This window comes from Macaca nemestrina, chromosome 15 (genome assembly GCF_043159975.1).
Source record: "Macaca nemestrina isolate mMacNem1 chromosome 15, mMacNem.hap1, whole genome shotgun sequence".
Taxonomy (NCBI): domain Eukaryota; kingdom Metazoa; phylum Chordata; class Mammalia; order Primates; family Cercopithecidae; genus Macaca; species Macaca nemestrina.
In genome coordinates, this window is record NC_092139.1 from 47517298 (window position 1) to 47542267 (window position 24970).

General features: G+C 39.6%; 1 protein-coding gene across 8 annotated transcripts in view; it reads right to left on the bottom strand.

Annotated features, from left to right (window-relative positions):
- LOC105481639 (SEL1L2 adaptor subunit of SYVN1 ubiquitin ligase) overlaps positions 1-24970 on the bottom strand; it is a 137690-nt gene that overhangs the window by 34871 nt on the left and 77849 nt on the right. For 6 of the 8 annotated variants that reach the window (XR_011613536.1, XM_071079690.1, XM_071079689.1 and 3 more), the window contains 6 exons: positions 23824-23986; positions 4280-4333; positions 3763-3822; positions 3591-3672; positions 2097-2251; positions 1163-1219 (listed from right to left, as the gene is read on the bottom strand). Coding sequence is in view for 7 of the 8 variants with exons in the window: in XM_071079690.1 (XP_070935791.1) it covers positions 1163-1219; positions 2097-2251; positions 3591-3672; positions 3763-3822; positions 4280-4333; positions 23824-23986 (571 nt within the window). In the remaining variant the exon portion in view is untranslated. The remainder of the gene's footprint in view (positions 1-1162; positions 1220-2096; positions 2252-3590; positions 3673-3762; positions 3823-4279; positions 4334-23823; positions 23987-24970) is intronic. The other 2 variants (XM_071079693.1, XM_071079691.1) reach the window with 2 other exon arrangements.

The following is a 24970-nucleotide window of genomic DNA, read 5'->3' on the forward strand; positions in this document are numbered from 1 at the left end:
GTTTCTATCACTTAGCCATTGGGACTATGTTAAAATAGGTTATGTGTTCCTTTGAGACAAGGAGCATGTGGCTCCTATAAATGAAAAGAGCAGCAAAATCATCTTTAAAAAAAAAAAATCCAGCTACTTCCCAGGTCTGTGGTGATGTAGGGCCTTGACACCACTATCAGAATCTAAGCAAGAACTCATCCCATGACCCTGGCATCTTACAGAGGAGGATCCTGTGTAGGTCAAGTTCATTTGTTCATTTGCTTTTTTCTTCACTATAAATTTGAATGGTTAATTAACTTTTTTTCTTTTTCTTTTTTTTTTTTTTTTTTTTGTTTTTTGTTTTGTTTTTTTTATGGAGTCTTGCCCTGTCGCCCAGGCTGGAGTGCAGTGGCATGATCTGGGCTCACTGCAACCTCTGTCTCCTGGGTGCAAGTGATTCTCCTGCCTCAGCCTCTCGAGTAGCTGGGATTACAGGCATGTGCCACCACACCCGGCTAATTTTTTGTAATTTTGGTAGAGACAGGTTTCACCATGTTTGCCAGGATGGACTCAATTCTCCTGACCTCGTAATCCACCCGCCTCAGCCTCCCAAAGTGCTGGGATTACAGGCGTGAGTCACTGTGCTTGGCAGGTTAATTAACCTTTTAACCTCACTGGGATAAGGTAAGGTTAAGCAAAATGATTGAAAGGAGCTTTGCAAATGTATAAGGATGTTTAATATATTTTTAATTATATTAAAAGCAGTCTGTCTTCTGATTTAGCCAAATGGGGATGAAGTTGCTTCTCAGGCTCCTTAGCAGTGATCCCCAGGTGGACTCTGCGGCTGGCCTTGGGTTCAGGCTGGCAGGTGTGGATATTCTCTCTCCTAATCCCGGCCCAAGGTGTGTGTGAGTGGGCAGAGACTAGGTTCTGCTGGAACATGGATACTCCCCTGCCTCGATTGCTCCTCAGAAGTCCCTTCCCCTTTGTTCTTGAAGGCAGGTGGGCAAGTGCTCCCTCTGGAGAACTTAGTTCTTCCTAAGAAGCTGGGAAGCATAGTTGACCAAGAAAGCATCAGTGGGCTTTCTGAGCAACTCTTCCACCTCTCCCTCTCCCCGCTTTCACTTCCCTGCCAGCCTCCCTCACTATTACCTTCCCCACCCCATGTGACTGGATCTTGAGATTGACTTACGTGGTAATCCTGATCCAGACCTTTCCTCCCAATTAGATGTAATTGTCCAAGAGAGACCTAGGAACGATGAGTTTGGAAATGATTTTAGCAGCAGTATTACTTTAAATAAATAAAACATTTATGTGGTGATTCTACGGTAGTATGTTGATTGTTGGACGTGTTTGAAATGTCCTGAAAAATTCAGGGAAACATTCCAGACTATATCATTTATTGGGTAATTGGTTGCTGCTGGACATATGGCTTCCTTAGTGGCTAGAAGCCGGCCTGCCGGGGTACAGAATCACCCAGGCACATAAACCTAGGGGCTTTAGCTCTTGACCCTCAAAGATTGTGCAAATACTGTCCCATTCCCAAAGACAGAACCTTTCTGGATTGTAGTTTATTCATATTAAAACCAACATTGGGGCCGGGCGCAGTGGCTCACACCTGTAATCCCAACACTCTGGGAGGCCGAGGTGGGCAGATCACGAGGTCAGGAGATCTAGACCATCCTGGCTAACACAGTGAAACCCCGTCTCTACTAAAAATACAAAAATTAGCCAGGCACGGTGGTGAGTGCCTGTAGTCCCAGCTACTTGGGAGGCTGAGGCAGGAGAATGGCGTAAACCTGGGAGGCAGAGCTTGCAGTGAGCGGAGATCGCGCCACTGCACTGCAGACTGGGTGACAGAGCGAGACTCCGTCTCAAAAAAAAAAAAAAATTAATTTTTAAGGAATAAATGCAAAAACATTGCTATTATTATGGCAACTAGTTCTCCAGTGGGCTACAGGAACTGCAAGTAGCAGGGAACAAAACAGGAGTAGGGCGAGAGGAGGGCGTGTCTCTCCCCTTTCCTATTTAGGATAGGGTGTTGTTCATCCCTCCAGGACTCAGAAAGAATTAAGGCCCTTGTAATTTTCATGTTCTAAAAACTCAATCTCATCTGTATACATTACTTGTATCTGAACATCTCCTCTTTCTGCCAAAAATTTATAGTATTGGTATATGTCCCAATCCAAAATCTCACTGTTAGAACTCAGATTTTCAGGTCTCTCTGTTAGTCTCACTTTTTCCACTGGAACACCTTCACTTTTTTCAAATGTGTCAGCAACTGTGAATAAAAACAAGCCAGAGAATAGCTAGAAAACAGAGGCTACAAGAGATAACAGTCAGTTTAGAGAAAACACCGTTAGCTTATTTTCTTAAATTGTGCAGAAATCTGTTCAACTAATAGAGACAGAAGATCCATGAAAAATAGAAATTTGCAGATTTTGGGCCAGGCACGGTTGCTCGTGTCTGTAATCCCAGCCCTTTGGGAGGCAGAGGCGGGCAGATCACTTGAGGTTAGGAGTTTGGACCAGCCTGGCCAACATGGTGAAACCCTGTCTCTACTAAAAATACAAAAATTAGCCAGGTATGGTGGTGCAAGCCTGTAATGCCAGATACCTGGGAAGCTGAGGCATGAGAATTGCTTGAACCCAGGAGGCGGAGGCTGCAGTGAGCAGAGATCAAGCCACTGTGCTCCAACATGGATGACAGAGGGATACGCTGTCTCAAAAAAAAAAAAAAAAAAAAAAAAAAAAGTGCAGATTTTTGTTTATTGGGTTCTCTAGTTCTTCTTTGCAACCTATGCAAGTATTGTATCAACTTATATCAGACTCTACAGAAGATCTTGACCAAAAAGACTCACGGAAAGGGGATATTTTAGGAGCAGACAACTCACTCTATCCATAATTTTTTTCTGGGACTAAGACTATAATACAGGCATAATCACTGCTCTTTAATTACTTCCTATGGATAGTCTGAAAATAAATATAAATATGCTTGAATACACCTAACAAAGTGTGCAGTTTGAAATATATATAGAAATTCAAATTTCACTAAGCACATGAAATGATCTTGTTATATATAGCATCTTAAATTCAAAACTATTTTTTTTCCTCCTTCTTTCTTTTCTCAGATCCTCATAGTGCCAAAGATGTGTGTTTAGATGTTATTCTGATTACATTTAGACTAATGGTTGCTTGAATTGTTCTCATATGTGGTGATAGATACCTCCAATGTATGTACCTTACATTCATTCCTTTAGGAATTTTTGGCAGTCATCTCATATTCTAAATGTTATATTTATGGTAACTGCTTAATATTTATTGGTGTTACATTCAAATCCTCAGCAAAGGAAAGAACATCACAAAAGCAAGTAAAACAGAATTGTTTGGGGATACATATTAACGAAAATAAAAACTGAGTATAATCTTTTAAAATTATTTGGAAAGTAGCTATTAAGGAAACAGAAACTCTGTATTATATTAAAAGAATTGTATTACAACATGTTAAGAACATACACTTTTGATATTTTCATAAGTTTATATCAATTGAACTGTTATTTATTCATTTTTCTAATTCCTTGGCAGCTGTTTATTTTTAAATAAGTTATGTGGATTACTTACTATGATCTGCCACTTTCTTGTAATAACTTAGGGCAACTTCACAATTCTGTAGAACATTGATTCCTGACAAATATCTGTACCCCTAAAACACCAACAGATGCATCTTAATATTCAAGACAATGCTGTATTTATGGCATACAAATTTGGTCCCGAGAATATTCTGTTTACAAACCAAAATCATCTGGGACATGATGCTTCCTCCAGCACTTCCAAAGGTGTAATATATCAGTGCCTAAAGTAAAAACAAATAAACAAAAAACCCCCCAAACCAGGTTGGCCATTTAAATTTGAAACTCAAACCAACGATTCCTTTTTTATTCCTAGTCCCACAATGACCCATTGAGTTACTCCGAAATAAATTTCAAATTTCACTCTCCTTTGTAAAGATGGCTGCCGTTTATTAGGGGTTTACTAATCTCTGGAGTCTGTGATAAGGGCATTGTATAAGGTATTTCATTTAATCATCATAATTTCCCTATGAAGCAGATACTATCTATCTTCAATGAAAAAGTTGACTTATGAGGCTTTAAGAAACTTATAGCGTAAGAACACTACATTTCTTTGACTATTAAGCTGGTGCTTTCAACTACTACACTAGAGTGAACCCCTTTAATTAATGAGTAGATTTTATTCAATGTCCATTTTAAAGAAATCAATTTTGTTCCAGAATAAAACAGAATGACCTTTACCTTAGCTTGATCATATTCCATTCCTATTCCATAAGAAGACAAAAATCCTAATGCCTAAAGCACAAAAGAAAAAACACAATTTAATCAATTTATCTCATATTTATTCTTATCTGTATGGATAAGGGATATCTTAAATGTGTGCTTCATAATTTGCATTAATTTCTTTTTTTTTTTTTGAGACGGAGTCTCTCTCTGTCGCCCAGGCTGAAGTGCAGTGGCATGATCTCGGCTCACTGCAGTCTCCGCCTCCAAGGTTCAAGTGATTCTCCTGCCTCAGCCTCCCGAGTAGCTGGGACTACAAGTGCCCACCACCACGCCTGGCTATATATGGGTATTGATTAGGAGTCTATAAAAAGAGCAGTCCTAACCCCTCTCCTGTGCAGCCAGGCGGATAGCCCATCCCCTGACCCCACTGGAGATGGGAGGCTTATTCCCTGAAGAAATTAAACCAAGGAGACTTCAGACTTTGAGACACAGACACATTAAAGAATATCGGTGAAGAACAAGGCTGAAAACAGGAGTATTAGAAAAGTCTACATTCTGTATAATGAGTCTCCGGCTCTCTTTCCCAGAACTCTCATATTTATAACCCCACGCAGGAGGTATCTGAGATACCTCCTACTGTCTTACCCCAAGTAACCAATTTACCATCAACTTCCAGTGAATTTCACCTCTACAATATCTCTCCAATTCATTTCTTTCAGCACCTGCTATTGTGAGTTAGTCTCAATTCTCATGAGGACAATTGTAGTAGTATCCAGGCTTTTCTCCTCCTCTCCATTCTTCATGTATGAGTAGAGCCAAATCTGCTTGTGTCACCTTGGCCCTGTTTAGTACCTTTTAATGGCTTCCCATTGTTTTTTATTTTTATTTTTATTTATTTATTTTGAGACAGAGTCTCGCTCTTGTCACCCAGGCTGGAGTGCAATGGCCTGATCTCGGCTCACTGCAACCTCCACCTCCCAGGTTCAAGTGATTCTCCTGCCTCACCCTCCCTAGCATCTGGGATTACAGGCACCTGCCACCATGCCCAGATAATTTTTGTATTTTTAGTAGAGATGGGGTTTCACCATGTTGGCCAACTGGTCTCGAACTCCTGACCTCAGGTGATCTGCCTGCCTCGGCCTCCCAAAGTGCTGGGATTACAGGCGTGAGCCACTGTGCCCAGCCTGTTTTTTATTTTTTAAATTTATTTATTTATTTTTAAAAAGATGTCATGTGACGCTAACCCATTGTTTTTTAAATGTTCTCTTGAGTATACTAAGTTGACACATTATCATCTGTAAATAATAATTTTGTAAGTTCTTTCATGTAACCCATTTCCTTTTATTTTATTGGGTAAAACTTCCAGAACAATGTAATGAATTGTGGTCATGGCAAGTATTCTTTTTTTTTGTTTGTTTCTGATTTTAATATGGATGCCTGTTGTGGTTTGCTATTATATATACATTTTGCTAATAATTTCAATTAAATGTTCTCCATTTACTAACTTTTAGAATCAGAAACAAATGTTGAATTTTATCACTCTATTTTCAGCATGTATTAAAATTATTTATATTTTTTCTTCTTAGCATATTAATAAAATTCACTTAATCAGCATTTACTAAGCAGATGGTGCTAGGCACTGTCCTCTGCACTGCAGGTTACAGAAATCAAAAAGAAAGTCAAAGCCTGTGTGCTTCCCTGGCAGAGGGTGGAAGGGCAGAAGGAACAAACTTCGTCCCTCAAGCCCTTTTATAAGGGCACCTAGTCCTATACAGGGGGCACCACCCTCATGGCTTAATCACCTCCTGAAGGCCTCACCTATTAATAATGTTATATTGGGCATTAAGTTTCAACATGAATTTTGGAGAGGACACAAACACTCAAATCACAGCAAGTACCATGAAGAAAACTGAAGCAGGATAAGTAGGTAGAAAGTGATATGGTGCTATTTTATTGAGATTAAGCTATAAAAATGTATTCTTAATGTTGAATTATCTTAATATTTCTGGTTAAAAATCCTACTTGATTAAATTTCATGCTTTTCAATTTGCTAAAATTTTATTTAGAAACCTTATATTGGTGTTTATAAATGAAATCTGCCTGTTTTATTCTTCTGGATTCTTAAGACTTTTTAGAATGATATTTAAAGATCTTCTTTTTTAAAAATAATTTATATAATAGAAAAAAATTTATGATGGTTTTATTGTATAGAATTTCCTAGTAAAACCATCTGAGTGTAGTGTCTTTGGAGAGGCTTATCTTTGACATTTTCAATTTGTTCCATAGTTATAGGTTTAGTCAAGGCTCCTACCACATTGATATGAGTGTGACCTGTAATACCCTACAGGAGGAGCTGATTTATATTTTCTGGAAAATGTCTATTTCATCTAGATTTTAATATATTCACATAAAGTTGAATATAGCACTGTCTCATAATTGCTTACATTTCTTTCAATCTGTGGTTTTATTTTTAAATTCTCAATGTTACCCATTGGTTATTTTTTAAAAATTGTGATAGACTGGTATGTAACTCAGGGGCCCTGGGTTTTCCCGTACACACTGAAAAAGTGCCCACTTGCAACTGTTGCACTTTGAGTTGTTTCAAAAAGTTCCTGGAAGAAGCTCAGCCTCAGAAAAACAGAAAACAGTTGGATCCAGAGATGGTTGAGTAGGAGATGAACTTTGGCGAACTCTCATTGTTATCATTTTAAAAACCTGGCCCAGGGAGGAGCTTATTCTCTATTTTCTATACATGTGACATATGTAGAAACATAATCTGCCACTGCGCCTGTGCGGCCAGGACTCCCTCTCTACACACAGTGATTCAGCTGACCAGCCCAAGACATGCTCGGTTTTCACGCCTGTTTGTGGGGGCACTGCTTTGGGGCACTACCTCTGGTGTCCTCCTTACTTGTTGCAAGCAATAAAATCCCCTTGTTAAATCCTCCTTGGTTATGGGCATTGGAGGCTCACCTGGCAACAACCAAATGCACCTATTGTGTGAGTAGCAGCTAGAGTTTTGTCCCCATTACTGGGGGCATTTTAAAGAATTAAAGAATTATCTCGTTTTTATTTATGAAATAAATGACTTTGTTCTCTAATTCATTACATTGATTTCTGTTTCTATGTTTACTAATCCTTTTGTCCTACGTTTATTTTGCTAGAGTTATTTTTTTTCCTTTTTTTTTTTTTGGTTTTTTTTTTTTGAGTCAGAGTCTTGCTCTGTTGCCCAGGCTGGAGTGCAGTGGCGCGATCTTGGCTCACTGCAAGCTTTGCCTCCTGGGTTCATGCCATTTTCCTGCCTCGGCCTCCCGAGTAGCTGGGACTACAGGTGCCCGCCACCATGCCTGGCTAATTTTTTGTATTTTTAGTAGAGATGGAGTTTCACTGTGTTAGCCAGGATAGTCTCGATCTCCTGACATCGTGATCTGCCCGCCTTGGCCTCCCAAAGTGCTGGGATTACAAGCGTGAGCCACTGTGCCCGGCCATTTCTTGTTTATTAAAACACATAAAGTTGTATATTTTCCTCTGCATCTGGCATTAGCCCTATTCCATAATTTTTACTATGTAGTATTATCATCATGATAAGTGCTTAATATGTCAGTTCAATTTCGATTTTGCTATTAATTAGGAGACTTGTAATTGTATAAAAAGTGTGACTAAGCTATCTTTTGGTCATCATTTTGTAGTTTTATTGCTTCTAGTCAAAGCTACCATTTCTCAAATAGAGATTTTTCTTTGTGGAATCATTAAAAAAAATTTTTTTTTTTTTTGCAAATTTTTAAAAATTTTGTTTAGAATGCTTTTCTATATAGTCTTAATTTTGCATGTAGATGTAGTCAGGGAATACTTTTTTTGTCTGCCTGGATTTTCTGTCACAGCTGTTCATACTTTCATAACTTCAGTTAAGTTATGTGCATTATTGGTCCTACATGTGTCAAGTTTAATTGATATACGCAATGTTCAAAAAGATTATGTTGAGATTTGGCATTAAAACAGAAGACTTTTAGGTGCTTTGGAAGGCGTAGAACAGAGCAGTAGAGTGCAGATTTCATATTGATGAAGCAAATATTCATTTGTAAGAAGAAGGACCACAACTTCCTATTTCCCTTCAAAGCAACAGTCAAGGTCCTAAAGAAACAAAGATATGCCAAAGCAGATTAAACTTTATTACTAAATTATATGCAAAAGGATTAGCTGTCACAGCTGAGCTATGCAACTGAAGGCAGGAGAAAATGCCAAATCCCTAGGAATCGCTGAAAAACTTCATCTGTGCTTGCTGAGAAAAATGCATTCTACCCTTTCAATTCTGAATATAAGTACCCTTGTTACAGTTACTTTGGCTGTGGAACAAATTACCCCAAAACTTAGTGTCATATAAAATCCATTTATTATGCTCCAAGATTCTGTGGATCAAGAATTTGGACAGGATACAATGGAGATAGCTTGTGTCTCATCCATGATACCGGGGCCTTAGTTGTAAAACTCCAAGGCTGGGGACTGGAATCATCTGAAGACTTGCTCACTCGCATGTCAGGCAGTTGATGCCAGCTGTTGGCTGAGACCTCAGCTGCAACTAATGGGCAGAATACCTACATGTGGCCTCTCCATGTTGTGTGCTCTCTTCATGGTGACAAGCATACTGAGAGAGCCAGACCTATATCTTTCATGTGTGTGTGTGATTTAGCCTTGGAAATGGTGTAATATTACTTTCATTAATCTTTATTGGTTGTAGTTACAAGCTCATCAATACAAAGGGAGAAAAGATGGACTCCATGTTTTCATGATATGTGTTAATGTTCTGCCACAGTATGTGACACTAGAAATCTTTCTGCTGCCGTTTTGGGAGCGGGGAAAGTTACTACAATTCTCAACAAAAACCAGACAAGTATAGAAATATCCCACTCCCTCTCAGTAATGTACAGGTCTTGCCCTATTCCATCTATTTTTTCTTCCCTTCCCTTCCTTTCCCCTTCCCTTCCCCTTCCTTCCTTCCTTCCTTCCTTCCTTCCTTCCTTCCTTCCTTCCTTCCTTCCTTCCTTCCTTCCTTCCTTCCTTCTTTCCTTCCTTCCTTCCTTCCTTCCTTCCTTCTCCTTTCTTTTCTCTTTCTTTCCCTTCCTTCCTTCCTTCCTTCCTTCCTTCCTTCCTTCCTTCCTTCCTTCCTTCCTTCCTTCCTTTCTTTCCCTTCCTTCCTTCCTTCTCTCTCTCTTTCTTTCTTTCTTTTTTTCTTTCTTTCTTCTTTCCTTTCTTTTGATAGGGTCTCACTCTATCACCCAGTCTGGAGTGCAGTGGTCCCATCTCAGCTCACTGCAACCTCTGCCTCTTAGTTCCAAAGGATTCTCCCACCACAGCCTCTCAGGTAGCTGGGACTACAGGTGCATGCCAGCATGCTCGGCTAATTTTTTTTTTTGGTAGAGATGGGGTTTCACCATGTTGGCTAGGCTGGTTTCAAACTTCTGACCTCAAGTGATCTGCCCCTGCTCGACTGCCCACAGTGCTGGGATTATAGGTGTGAGCCACCATGCCTGGCCTACTTTTCCTTTTTGTAATAGAATATTTCAAATATATGAAAGTAGTCCAGGTGCAGTGGCTCACGCCTATAATCCCAGCACTTTGGGAGGCCGAGGTGGGCAGATCATTCCAGGAGATAGAGACCATCCCGGCCAACATGGTGAAACCCTGGCTCTACTAAAATACAAAACATTAGCCAAGTGTGGTGGCAGGTGCCTGTAGTCCCAGCTACTCGGGAGGCTGAGGCAGGGGAATTGCTTGAACCCGGGAGACGGAGGTTGCAATGAGCTGAGATTGTGCCACTGCGCTCCAACCTGGCAACAGAGTGAGACTCTGTCTCAAAATAAAACAAAATAAAAATAAAATAAAATAAAATAAAATAAGTAATATAATCAACCCCATGGTATCTATCAGCCAATTTAATTACCCATTATCAACTGATAGTCAAGTCTATTTATACCCACACTGATTTCCCCCAGCCATCCAGTTTATTTGAAGCAAATCTTAAGATAACATATATTTCATCTGTAAATATTTTAATATGTACCTATAAAAGAAAATCTTCTAAAATAACGTAACTATAATACCATATCCACCTAAAAGCATTAATAGTAATTCCTTAACATCATCAGTCAGTATCTACATTTGCCCAATTGCCTTATAAGTTTGTTTTTTTCTTCTTTTTTTTTTTTAGGTTTGTTTATTTGAATTGGTATCCAAATATGATGAACACATTGCAACTGAGTGGCATATTTCTTGCCTTTAAAAAAATATTTTTAAAAAATATATATATTAAAAAAATAGAGACAGGGTCCCACTACGTTGCCCAGGCTAGTCTTCAATTCCTGGGTGCAAGTGATCTTCCTGCCTTGGCCTCCCAAAATGTTGAACTTACAGGTGTCAGCCACCATGCCCTGCCTCTTAAGTCTTTTTTGATCTTTAAGTTTTTTTTTTTCTTCCATTTTTATTTTAAGTTGAGGGGCACATGTGCAGGATGTGCAGGTTTGGTATGTAGGTAAATGTTTGCCATGGTGGTTTGCTGCACAGATCATCCCATCACCTAGGTATTAAGCCTGGCATCCATTAGCTATTCTTCCTGATGCTCTTTCTCCCTCCACAACCCCCCCTCTGACAGGCCCCAGTGTGTGTGGTGTTCCCTCTCACGTGTCCATGTGTTTTCATTGAGACGGCTGGTAGGAGAGGGTCCCTGGAAAAACACCAACCAGCCTGCACAATGGGGTGGAACTGCTGGTGGGAAGCACTCTAGCAGGGACTCTGGCCTTGCAAGAGTCCCTGTTTCCTCCTTTTCTTCCTTTTTCACCCAATAAAGCCCTATCTTATTCAGCATTCAAATTGTCTGTGAGCCTGAATTTTCATGGCTGTGGGACAAAGAACCCCGTCTTTAGCTGAACTAGGGAAAAGTCCTGCAACATCATCATTCAGCTCCCACTTATAAGTAAGAACATGTGGTATTTGGTTTTCTGTTCCTGCCTTAGTTTGCTGAGGATAATGGCTTCTAATTCCATCCATGTCCCTGCAAAGGGCATGATCTCTAGTATTCCATGGTATATATGTACCACATTTTCTTTATCCATTCTATTACTGATAAGCATTTAGGTTGATGTTATGTCTTTGCTATTGTGAAATAGTGCTGCAATGAACATATGCATGCATCAATCAATTTATTTGTCCTGTAGAGTTACTCTTAGTCATTATTTTGCTGATTGAAACACTATGTTCTGTAAATTGGTAGGCAGACTTAGAGGGTTGATCAAACTTATTGTAACTTATTTGACAAGACTGTCTCATAGAAAGTACTATGTTTTCCATCAGGAGGTGCATAATTTATTGTCTTTGCTTTGTGAAACTAGAAGCCACTGATGAGCTTGCTTGTCTGATGTAGGGCAGACAAGCCCTAAAGTGGGGCTTAGCCTGTGAGGGTTCTTGGCTTTGCTCAGGAAAGAATTCAAGGGTGAGCTGGCGGTAGGGTGGAAGAAAACAGCTTCATTGAAGCAGCAGTGTTAGAGCTTCGGCAGTGTTACAGCTTTGTAACTGCTCCTGAAGAGCAGGGCTACCCCTCAGGCAGTGTGCTGAGTAGCAGTGCAGGGCAGCTCTGCAGTCATATTCATACCTACTTTTTTAGTTGTTTTTGTTTTTTTGTTTTGTTTTGTTTTTGAGACAGAGCCTCACTCTGTCACCCAGGCTGGAGTGCAGTGGTGCCATCTCGGCTCACTGCAACCTCTGCCTCATGGGTTCAAGTGATTCTCCTTCCTCAGCCTCCCAAGTAGCTGGGATTACAGTTGCCCACCACCACACCCAGCTAATTTTTGTATTTTTGATAGAGACGGAATTTCACCATGTTGGCCAGGCTGGTCTCAAACTCCTGACCTCAAGCAATCCACCCCCCTCAGCCTTCCAAAGTGCTGGAATTACAGCCATGAGCCACTGCGCCTGGCCTTCATACCTACTTTTAATTACATATAGATTAAGGTGTGGTTTATGCAGAAATTTCCAGGAAAAGGGTAGTAATTTCTGGGTTGTCAGCTCATTGCCATGGAAAAGGGCAGTAACGCCAGGGTGTTGCCATGGCAATGGTAAACTGACATGGCACATTGGTGGGTGTGTCTTATGGAAAGTTGCTTCCACCTCATCCCTGTTTTAGCTAGTACTCAATTGGGTCCAGTGTCCAAGCTTTACCTCAGGAATCGAGTCCGACCTCCTATCTCGGATCCACTGATTCATTAGGGGTGGCAATAAAGACATTATAATTCTGTCATTCCTTCTTCATTTATTAGCTGAAATAATTCTATAAAGAAAAATGTCACCTATACTCTATTGTGCAGAATAGGCAGATAAATACTTGACTCCCTTTATCAGTTTTCAAAATAATGTGAGTTGGTTCTTTAATGTCCCCCGAAGTGATGAATGTGTGTTGTTTCTAGGTATCATTATGAACAAATGAATTTAAATAGATTTTAGATGTTTCAGTCCATTGCCATCATTATTCATTTTGGTGCTTGATTGTTCCAGTTTTAGCCGTGGGAGCCTATTTGAACTGGCTCCTCCATCCCTTGGTCATGACCCTAATTTCCTGACACCATCCTTCCTATCAGGTATGATAAGATATTTTAAGATCGTCTTGTACATTTCTTCCCCACACCTGGAATTTGACATTTTCCAGATTGCTGGTCCCTTTTTAGTAGAAGAGGACTTCTGGTTTTTGCTTTAAAAAATAATTGTTTTGAGAGGAGAGGGTTAATATCTAAATTTAACTTTTAAAATATTTTTGTCAAATTAATCAATGCACGTGTATTAAAAGTTAAAATTCTGGCTGCGCGCAGTGGCTTACACCTGTAATCCCAGCACTTTGGGAACCAAGGTGGGCAGATCATGAGGCCAAGAGATCAAGACCATCCTGGCTAAAATGGTGAAACCTCGTCTCTACTAAAAATACAAAAATTAGCTGGACGTGGTAGTGGGGGCCATAGTCCCAGCTACTCGGGAGGCTGAGGCAAGAGAATCGCTTGAACCTGGGAGGCGAAGGTCGCAGTGAGCCGAGATCACGCCACGGCACTCCAGCCTGGGCAACAGAGAGAGGCTCCTTCAAAAAAAAAAAAAAAAAAAAATTAAAATTAAAATGGTTCTGAAGAGCAGTTCAACCACTTTTAATGATTTCAACTGTTTTGATAATTACCATTGTTACTACTCTAGACAAATTGCTGTTGCTTAATTTACATATTTCACACATTATCTATGGATGTGCTATGGTAGATGATGATTTAGATCATCAGTGTCACTTTCTCATGGTTCCTCCTCATCCCTCTCAGTAGTCATTTTTGGTCAGAACAGAATTGTAAAAGTCTGCTTGGGTGTTTCTAGTATTTGCAAGGTTCTACTCATTTGGAACTCATGATTTCTGTCACCATTCTTAGAAGTTCATTCCACACACTTATGTGTGCCATTGGTAATATGCCTTTCTTTCTATCCTTCTTATTAGCAACACTCTAGTCTTAGCTTTTCAACTTACTAGTCGAAGAAGTATTTAGGAGGCCGAGGTGGGCGGATCACTGAAGGTCAGGAGTTCAAGACCAGCCTGACCAACATGGCAAAACCCTGTCTCTACTAAAAATACAAAAATTAGGTGGGCATGGTGGTAAGCCTGTAATCCCAACTACTCGTGAGGCTGAGGCAGGAGAATCACTTGAACCTGGGGGAGACGGAGATGGCAGTGAGCCAAGATTGTGCCACTGCACTTCAGCCTGGGCAACAAAGTGAGACTCCATCTCAAAAAAAAAAAAAAGCATTTGAAACCCATAGGGTCACGAGCAGAATCCTGTAGAGTACTTCAGAGACCTGCTTTCACCTTAACATTAGTTCATTACTGTTAGCACTCTCCAACTGCCATTATCAAGTCCACATTTTTATTTTTCCATCTAGTTCGTGAGAACATCATGTGAGACTGTAAAATGTCTTCCAAAAATCAAAATACATCAAGATCTTACAATTCAATTAAAACAAAAGTACATCATTTTTTAAGTTTATTATAATTTCAATTATATTTATTACCATTTCCAGTACAAAGAACTCCTTAAATTTGGAAATTGACTATGGAGTTCATTTCCTAAACACATTATAACTCTAACATGCAGTTTATAAGCATAACTTGTGTCATTTATTTAATATATACACCAAAAATAAAAAATATATATGTATTTGGCCGGGCGCAGTGGCTCACGCCTGTGATCCCAGCATTTTGGGAGGCCGAGGTGAGAGGATCACTTGAGGTCAGGAGTTTGAGACCAGCCTGGCCAACATGGTGAAACCCTGTCTCTACTAAAAGACAAAAGTTAACTGGGTGTGGTGGTGTGAGCCTGTAATCCCAGTTACTTGGAGGTTGAGGCAGGAGAATCATTTGAAGCTGGGAGGCAGAGGTTGTACTGAGATGAGATGGCACCACTGTACTCCAGCCTGGGTGACAAAGCAAGACTCCCTCTCAAAATAAACAAACAAATAAATAAACATATAAATAAATACTCTATGATTCTGCCAATTCCTCTGATCGCAAACATTCCTCTTTTAGGAAAGTGGACCATAAAGGCTGTTTCTGCCAATAGAAGGCGTCTGGGATCCTGGTACTCCTCTAACCCTTGTAATATATATATATAAATGGCTAAATTGGCTCTTTTTAAGGATATCTTCTGCCAATATTAGATTTTTATTTTTCTTGCAACTCTTGGCAATTTTTGATTCTGCTCAATTTAGAATCTAATTTAGTTATGCAGAAACATTGATGTAAACAAATATACTGACCTTTTTTAAATAAGAAAATAAAGATACTGTTCTATTGAGTTGGGGTTATATTTTAAGATACTTTCACCAACAGTGTATCCTTTTGTGCAGTGCCTAGCAAACTATTTGGCCTGATCCTCCTGGAGAAATCTGTGAGCTCAGGAAGTTGTGAAATGGGTTGTATGAGAGTTATAGTTCCATTCTGTGACTGGGGAGGGGCGTATTCCTCAGTATAAAGCTCACTCTTAAATGTAAAGAATAAAACCATGCTTTTACCAGCCTCAATTCATCAACCCAGGGTTACACTTCCACTCTCTTTAGCAGAAAACTAACAATGCGTGATTTTGAATTAATTCTCTGGAGGGCTGAGCTTTAATTTAATTTTTAAAATACTACTTGAAGTGTGCCAGGACACTAGAGGAAGTCTTATGATCTTATGGGTTATCGTGTAGTAAATATACTGATTATAGTAAGCACTGTCCTATACTTTTTTTTTTTTTTTTTTGAGACGGAGTCTCGCTCTGTCACCCAGGCTGGAGTGCAGTGGCGCGATCTCGGCTCACTGCAAGCTCCGCCTCCCAGGTTCACGCCATTCTCCTGCCTCAGCCTCCCGAGTAGCTGGGATTATAGGCGCCCACCACTGCACCCGGCTAATTTTTTGCATTTTTAGTAGAGACGGGGTTTCACCGTGTTAGCCAGAATGGTCTCAATCTGCTGACCTCGTGAACCGCCAGCCTCGGCCTCCCAAAGTGCTGGGATTACAGGCATGAGCCACCGCGTCCAGCCTGTCCTATACCTTAATACTTGGGCATTGTCACTTACCAACTTTAGTCCAATTTTAGTATTCGGTCCTTTTCTGAGATAAAGGTGAGATAAAATGATATGGATTACAGAATGATTAAATCTTAATCCAGAAAAGAAAAATGTTGTGAATTGAAAGAGAAAGCGACATAATAGTGATGATACCAATGACACTATCAGTGGTTTGTAAAGGTCAAGTTCTGCAAATTGTTTGTAAGACTTGTTTATTTTTCCTTTCCTTTTTTCTTCTGGAGACAGAGTTTCACTCTTGTCGCCTAGGCTGGAATGCAATGGTGCAATCTCGGCTCACTGCAACCTCCACCTCCTGGGTTCAAGCGATTCTCCTGCCTCGGCCTTCCAATAGCTGGGATTACAAGCATGAGCCACCACACCCAGCTAATTATTTGTATTTTTAGTAGAGACTGGGTTTCACTATTTTGGCCAGGCTGGTCTCGAACTCCCGACCTCAATCTGCCCGACTCGGCCTCCCAAAGTGCTGGGATTACAGACATGAGCCAGGGCTCCCGGCCCCTGTAAGACATATTTCTGAACTTAACCATTATGCTGTGTTTTTAAGGAATTGTTACAGTGGCTGGGATTTAAATTAATAGAGTTAAGAGTTAAGTTCAAATATTTTACTGTACTCTAAAGTAAATTACTCAAGTTCCATAATAACAATTTAAGCATTAAATATTCCTCCTTCTACTTTTTATATAAGAAATTATTATTAAAGGAGAAAAAAAGATTAAGCAATTTTCCTTTAATTACTGCATGAAGCTTGAAAGCACCTGTGATCATTACTTTTAGCTCAAATTGCATACCAAACAAAAGTGTGAATCAACCCTAATGAACAACTCAGGTACTGTCTGTACTCTTAATACAAAAAGAGCATTAACATCAAGAAGAAATGCTCAATGCAGGTAATTCTAGAATTATCAAAATGATCATTAGGTGGATACTAAAAATATTTATTTTCTATAGTAGCACAGTGCTAATAACCTATAGTCCCTCTATGAATGCTTCTGTATTTTAATTTAAAAAAATTTTTTGGGACAGCGTCTCACTCTGTTGCCCAGGCTGGAGTGCAATAGCCCCATCTAGGCTCACTGCAACCTCTGCCTCCCAGGTTCAAGTGATTCTCCTGCCTCAGCCTCCCAAGTAGCTGTGATTACAGGCATGTGCCACCACATCCAGCTAATTTTTGTATGTTTAGTAGAGACGGAGGTTCACCATGTTGGCCAGGCTGATCTCAAACTCCTGACCTCAAGTGATCCACCCACCTCGGCCTCCTGAAATGCTGGGATTACAGGCATGAGCCACCACACCCGGCTCTATAATTTAAATTTGGAATAAATAAAGAAAATGTGGAATCTTTGTCATTAAAATAGAATTATTATAGAATCATAAAGCATGATAAAATAGGCAAACACTCATATCTTTCTCTTTTATATGTCAGTGATGTTTATTTTTACATGATAGAATGAATTTTTTTATAATCCACAGCAAAACTATTTTAAACTATGTAACCAAGGAAGTGTATACATCTAAGTTAAATATTTTTTTTTCTGATATCAAAGGTAATACATACCCATGAATAAAACATTTAGAGGAAAAAAAAACCAGAGAAATATTTTTAGAAAGAAAATAGGTGGCTCATGCCTGTGATCCCAGTGCTTTGGAAAGCTGAGTTTGGAGGATCACTTGAGGCCAGGAGTTTGAGACCAGCCAGGGCAGCATAGTGAGATCCTGTCTTTAAAAAAAAAAATAACAAAATATTAGCCTGGTGTGGTGGCCTGTGCTTGCAGTCCTAGCTACTTGGGAGGCTGAGGTGGGAGGATTGTTTGAGCCCAAGAGGTTGAGGGTACGGTGAGCCATGATTGTGCCCCTTCACTCTAGCCTAGTCAATGGAGCAAGATCTTGTCTCAAAAACAAATAAACCTAGAACATAATCGCCACATATAGTACCACACTTAGAGGTCACTGCTATTAAATTAAGTTTTAAGGGCAATACAATGCAAATGAGTAATTTCTCTCTTCTTTCTCTCTATCTTTCTTTCTTCCTTTCTTCCCTTTCCTCCCCTCCCCTCCCCTCCCCTCCCCTCCCCTCCCCTCCCCTCCCCTCCCCTTCCCTTCCCTTCCCTTCTCTTTTCTCTTTTTATTTGAGGGACAGGATCTGGTTCTGTTGCCCAGGCTGGAGTGTAGTGACATGGTCACGGCTCGCTGCAACTTCGACCTCCTTGGCTTAAGTGATCCTCCCACCTCAGCCTCCCAAGTAGCTGGGACTACAGGCATGTCCCGGCACGTGCCAGCACTCCTGGCTAACACTTTTTTTTTTTTTTTTTGTAGAGATAGGGCCTTACTATGTTGCCCAGGGTAGTCTTGAACTCCTGGGCTCAAGTGATTTCCCGCCTCAGCCTCCCAAAGTGTTAGGATTGCAGGCATGAGCCACCATGCCTGGTTGATCAATTTCTTGGTTTTTTTTGAGACAGGGTTTTGCTCTGTTGCCCAGGCTGGAGTGTGGTGGTGTGAACACAGCTCGCAGCAGCCTTGACCTCCTGGGCTCAAGTGGTCCTTCTGCCTTGGCCTCCTGAGTAGCTGGTACCACAGGCATGCACCATCATGCTCAGCTAATTTCAATTTTTGTAATTTTGTAGAGACAGGGTTCTCATCATGTTGCCCATGCTGGTCTTAAAATCCTGGGCTCAAGCAATCCCCCTGCTTCAGCCTCCCAAAATGTTGGGATTACAGGCATGAGCCACCGTGTCTGGCCATTTTTGACTCTTAAAGCAAGTGAGATTTCATCCAACCTTCTTGTTTGGCAAATTAACAAATTTCCTATCGAGGACAGTTCATCAATATTAAGGAGTGAGTGAGTCTTTATAATTCTAATTTCTACTTCCTGGATGAGAAATGAGAAATAGAAAAATATATAACTAATCTACCTCCAGCTTGGGAAAGTATAATATTTTATAGGACATCTTCTAGGGTATGATTGTTTGAAATTTCCTCTATTTCCACCATTTTCATGAAGACTATTCCGTTAATTAATAATTATTATTTGAAAGATATGGTATCTCTGAAAATCAATTTAATGGACTCTGTTTATAACCTTAATTGCTTTCGTTGCCCTTATCTGGATTTCCTTCAGTTTATTTGAATTTTTGCAAGGTAAACCACTGAAGGTGCATGAAAAAAAGTAATTCTGCCTCCTTTCCTCCATCCAGCTTTCCTTTGTACATAGCCAGAAGTTGCATTTCTTCCCTTCTGTCTCCTTAATGCCACTTTAATAGGAATTCCTATGTTTTTGTTCTTGTTATTGTTAAATAGGGTCCCTACCAGACCTCTGGCACTCCAGGCTCGTCTCATCTATTATATTTCAGTATTTCTGATTGTTCTTCCCTTTCCCCTCAGAGATAGTAGATGTCTTCATTCTCTCTTCTCTCAGTCTCGCTGTCTCTCTCTCATTCTCTCTCTCTCTTTCTCCAGTTTCTTTACCCACATTTCTGTTGCTATGTTGTCCTCACAGTTCCCAACACTTCCAGCAGTGCGGGCAGGATTTCTGTACCAGGCTGGCACAAACAACCCAAGAAGAAAGGTGGTCACTGGGCCAGCCTTATTAGAGAGCTGTAGTCAGGATGGCCTGTGGCCAGTCTGGTCCTAGCAACCAGCCATCAAACTATTGTTTGTGGCACAGAAGCTCTTTAACAAGTTGTTCTTTGCACAAGGAAATACACCAACTGCAAGGGGACTTGCTATTGGAAACAGATTTTGCTATAGTGGTGACAGGGATGATAGTCAAAATATAGAACTGAATCCATCAAAGCACTGGAATTTAATCCAGCTATAGTGCTGGGGGCAGGATCCTGGAGTCTCCCTGCTTATCCAGATGTTAACACTATGCTTGCTAGATCATGGGAATTTTGGGGTCGGGGAATTCTAGTGAGGAATAAGGGTGGATGTCAGGGAGGGCATAAGAGAGGGTTGAGCAGATACTTTTAAATCAATCAATATCATAGTATTTTAGTATTTTAATAAACAGAGGCCGTGTGTGGTGGCTCAGCACTTTGGGAGGCCAAGGAAGGTGGATCACCTGAAGTCAGGAGCTTGAGACCAGCCTGGCCAACATGGTGAAACCCCTTCTCTACTAAAAATACAAAAATTAGCCAGGTGTGGTGGCACAGCCTGTAGTTCCAGTTACTCAGGAGGCTGAAAGCAGGAGAATCTCTTGAACCTGGGAGGTTGAGGTTGCAGTGAGCCAAGATCACTCCACTGCACTCCAGCCTGGGCAACAGAACGAGACTCCGTCTCAAATAACCAAAACAAACAACAACAACAACAACAAACTTGTTCAGCTGAATTTTGTATACCAGGTCAATGTCAGCCTTTTGGGCCATAAGTTTGTCCTCACTCATTTTCTGTCTTCTGGTTCTCCTTGAGACCAAAACTCACATATCTAAGTAAATATCCCCATTTTACAGAAGAGGAAATTGAGCCCCAGAGAGGACAAGTCATTAGGGGCCAGCTGGAGCTGAGATGTAAAGCCAGAACTGACTGACCCCAAAGACAATGCTGTTGAGACTAAAATTGTTACACAACAGTATTCATTAATGTTCTTTAACATTTGCTAAGGACTCTTGAAGATATTTTTTAGTTCTTACAGCAACCTTGTGAAGTAATGTGGGTATTACTATCAATCTCTTTTTACCCTAAGATAATAGATATAGGTTTGGGAAACCTAAGGTTTAGAGAAGTAACTTCTTCAGAGATACTAAAAGAATAAACAAAAGATGGAAGAGCTACTAAGTGGTAGAATATATGGACTCACATATGGTCAAAACTTCTGACTTGGGAACCTCTTCTCTGCCACCACACTATGCCACCCTGAAGTCTGTAACTGTACATTTCTTAGAGTACCGTCTCAACAATGCCTGCTTTTCTCTGCAAAGATGACTGTAATAATTCGTGACCAGTGGTTAGACATTTAGAGTTGTTCCTCCTGGCACTGGGTTGGCACTCAGCCAATTACATTCTTCCACATGATTCTCCTTAAAACCAAAGGCAAAAAAAGAAACAAAAAATGGCAAGCAACTGATGGTCACTTAACTGGGATTTGAGGATATTTGTGGCCATGTGATAACCACACTACTTAGAGTAACACTAGCTAGATGTAACTGACTAGATGTAACTACATTAGCTAAAGTAACACAAATTAGACGCAATAACCACATTACCTAGAGTAAAACTCCAACTTCAACTCTAAAATCCATGTGTTTTAGGAACCATTCATGTAAGTTTGGAACTTCTTTTCTGGGAGTAATTAATATTTCGACCTTGTAACAAATGCTTTATTTATATACAAACAAGTGAAATCTTTGATATTTCCTTTATCCAATATTCTAGACTAAGTGTAAATGTCACTTCTTCCTTGAAACACTCTTTACCTGCCCTAGGCAGAACTAGCCAGACCCTCTTCTGTGACTAAAGCACTTTATACGTACCTTAACTATAGTCCACCTAAATTGTGCTGCTATTATTTGTATTTCAGGTTGACCTAGGAGGACTCTGACCTAGTAATCTTTTTCTGCCCATTAACTACATTATGTTTGACACATAGTAGCTATCCAAGAAACAATTGTTGACTTATTAACTAATGTATACACACACTAAAAAAATAAAATTCATGTTGACATAGTTTGGAAAGAAATTAAGTGTTGCCTTTTTTAGTGGTGGGAGTGAGGGTAACATTTGGTCTTTAGCGATACCATTTTTAGTGGAGGAAACTGTTATCTGTGGTAACATTTGGTCTGTCTTGGAACTTTATATTTTTGATTAAGCAAATACGGGGAATGAAGGTTTAATAGCTCTCATATTTTATTATAACATTTACAAATCTGTTTATTGCATTATTTCACATGTAATTTCAATAAAGAGTCCCTGATGTAAAAGCAGTATTCGGCAACTTAATTTAAATGATGATGATTTAAATAATTTAAAATGATGATGTCGGTCTGTATATATTAACATGGAAAGACATCTATGATACATTGTTAAGTGAATAAAGAGCAAGTTAGGAAGGAGCAACTAAAGTATTAGCTCGTTTTTGTAAAAAAAAAATTCTATGGAGTCTTGGAAAATATTCCAGAAGAATAATATTGGAGTAATAATATTATTTATATCCTCCTCCTTGCTTAAATCTTGTATCCTTTAACAAATATCTCCCTAATTCCCACTCCTCCCACATTTCCTTTCTCTATAATGAAAGATTACAGTGTTCCAGGTACGAAACTGTCTTCCCACATTATTTTAATCCTCACAATAACTCCATAAATTCACTTATAATTAATTAATTAATTCCTTGTTCAACTTATAATTCTTGTCCCAGGCACTGTGTTAAATGGTAGAGATATAGCAGTGAACCAGAAGGATGCAGTACCCAATGTTTCATCATTATCTTAACTTTACAGATGAAAATTAGTGAGGTTGCCCCATCCACCAGGGGTCTTCCAGTCCAACTTCTGGTTCAACTAAACATACAGACTCACAGGACACCCATGGGCTATGTCGCCACCAGTGTATGAAGACAGGTACGGCATAGTAACCACAGTATGCCAACAGGGCAGCATCTGGACTTTTTTTCTGTGAAAATTCTTTTTTTTTTTTGGAGATGGAGTCTTGCTGTGTTGCCCAGGCTGGAGGGCAGTGGTGCAATCTCAGTTCACTACAACCTCCGCCTCCCAGGTTCAAGCAATTCTCCTCCTCAGCCTCTCAAGCAGCTGGAATTACAGGCATGTGCCATGATGCCCAGCTAATTTTTGTGTTTTTAGTAGATATGAGGTTTCACCATGTTGCCCAAGAAGTACTACCTCCATCTGGTATTTATAGTTCATGATCTTTTCTCCCAATTCAAAGGCAGTTTGCCAATCAGAGGTCATTTCTACCAGAAGCAAGGTTAACTAAAAATATAGTTGGCATTTTATTCCTATCAGATCACCAGGGAAACAGAACTAGAGAGTGAAACAAAGGTCAAATTTTCATGCAGAAGAAGGTGAAAGGGTTTTGTAAAGTAGCTTATTCAATAAACAAATGAAAGAGTAAATTCAGACTTAGGTCTGTCTGACTCCAAGTCTAGCTTCTGAACTTCACTGGATAGTAACAAATGTGATCTCTGGGGGGAAAGCTTTTAGATTACTTTCTTTTTCATACTTTCTGAATTCTCAGATTTTTTTCCATAATCAGAAAAAAAGATTTTCATAGTAAAGACTACAGCAACATGAAAATATGCTTTTGCTATAGCATTAAGTGAAAGTAGCCAGAAGCAAAATGATATATGCAATTGCCCCGTGATTAGGATGATGTAAAAAGAGAAACGCACAAAGAAAGAAGCCAAGCAGAAGTACAAAGCAGTCCTAACAGTAGTTGAATCAAGATGGTTGGCTTGGAAAAAGCTTTTTTTCTCCTGTTTTCCAGATTTTCTATGAAATGGTGATGTTATTCTTGGAATAAAATGGAATGCATTTATTAAAATAGAAAAGGAATTACATTTAGCTTATAAAATATTTGAAATGTAAAAATCATGCAAACATATCACCCTAAGATAATATATATAGTTTCATATTTCTACATATAGGTGAATACATTTTATATAAAATTTAGCTGTTGGGGGTTCGGAAGTCCCAAATTATCTGAAAACACATGCATGGTCATGGACAATAGAAAGGTGGATTAGAAAGCAGTTCTGTTCCGTTCCCAAAAGTCACACATGGAGCTAGAACAATTTGCCCAGGGCGGCTTCTGCTGCACTCCTGCCCTGACACCACTGTTTCAGTGCATTACGGTAACCTCCCTAGACTGGGTTCATGCAGCAGAGCTGGAATACTATTGCTCAATTCCTTTCACATGCTGTCTATAGTTATTTCAGGATAGAGCTATTTAAGGTTTCATTTTCCTTCAAAACTCACGTTTTGGGCTTTACATGATCCTTCTTTAGCCAAGGACTCATATAATTGGATAGCTGCTGTTATATTTTGCATGCCAAAATTTCCAAATAGCAAAGCGTCAGCCATTTTCTCCATAGCTTTCAAGTTTCCCATGTCAGCTGCTTTGGCAAAAAGTAGGTAGGCTCTGTTTCAAGAATAGGAAGTCAAGTTTGATTTTCAAAAATGAAATTTTCTTCTCCCTCTTCAATACTTTTCATACTACTTCTCTCTAACAAGCAGGAACCAGTTGTCATACAGTTTAGTGAAGTTCATTACACCTCTAGATCAGTAGATTTTTTTCATTCCTAAAGCAGTCCTAAGGTTATAATTTCAAATATATCTCACAAACAATAAAGCTACTAAAAAGGAGAAATATATAAGATACACCATCTTATGCACTGATACAGAAATATGTAAGATACACCATCTTATACAGTGAGTAAGCTTATACAGAGTAAAGTGAAAAATTGAGGAACTTATCCTAAAATAGGGAACTCTCCCATGGCTACCACCATTATTTATGAATATTTGTTTTATAAAATAAATTCTGAAAAATAAAAGAATAATCAAAATTGGAATGTAACCTCTAGGAAGTTGCTATCAGGAGTATGATGATCCCTTCATATCTTAAAATAATTTGCTAAACAGAATATATTCTTCAACACAGCAAAGTCAGACTCTTTGGAAAAGCAATAGTGAAACAAAACCTTAATGGCTGGGGCTCTAGATTCTGACTGCCTGGTTCAAATCCTGGTCCCACCCCTTACTAGTTGGAGAACTTCAGCCAAGTTATATAACTTCTCTGTGACCCTCTAATCTATGAAATGGGGATAGTATTATAGCACCCGCTTCATAGGGTTGCTGTGAAGATTAAATGAGACAATTGTGGGAAGTGCTTGGCATTGTGACTGGTATAGAGTAAGCACTCAGTACATTTAGCTATTATTATTGGGACTGTTGCACTGATTCTAAAGTTTTATAGCATGGTAATTGTTCTCCTATAATTAGGTGGTAAGTGGTGTGAACATTTAGTGATTAAAATGATAGCTGCCACAGGATTACCTTACACTGCACTCTTCGAGTCCCAGTCAGAAGTCACCTGGACCTCATTGGTATACGAAGTGATGGA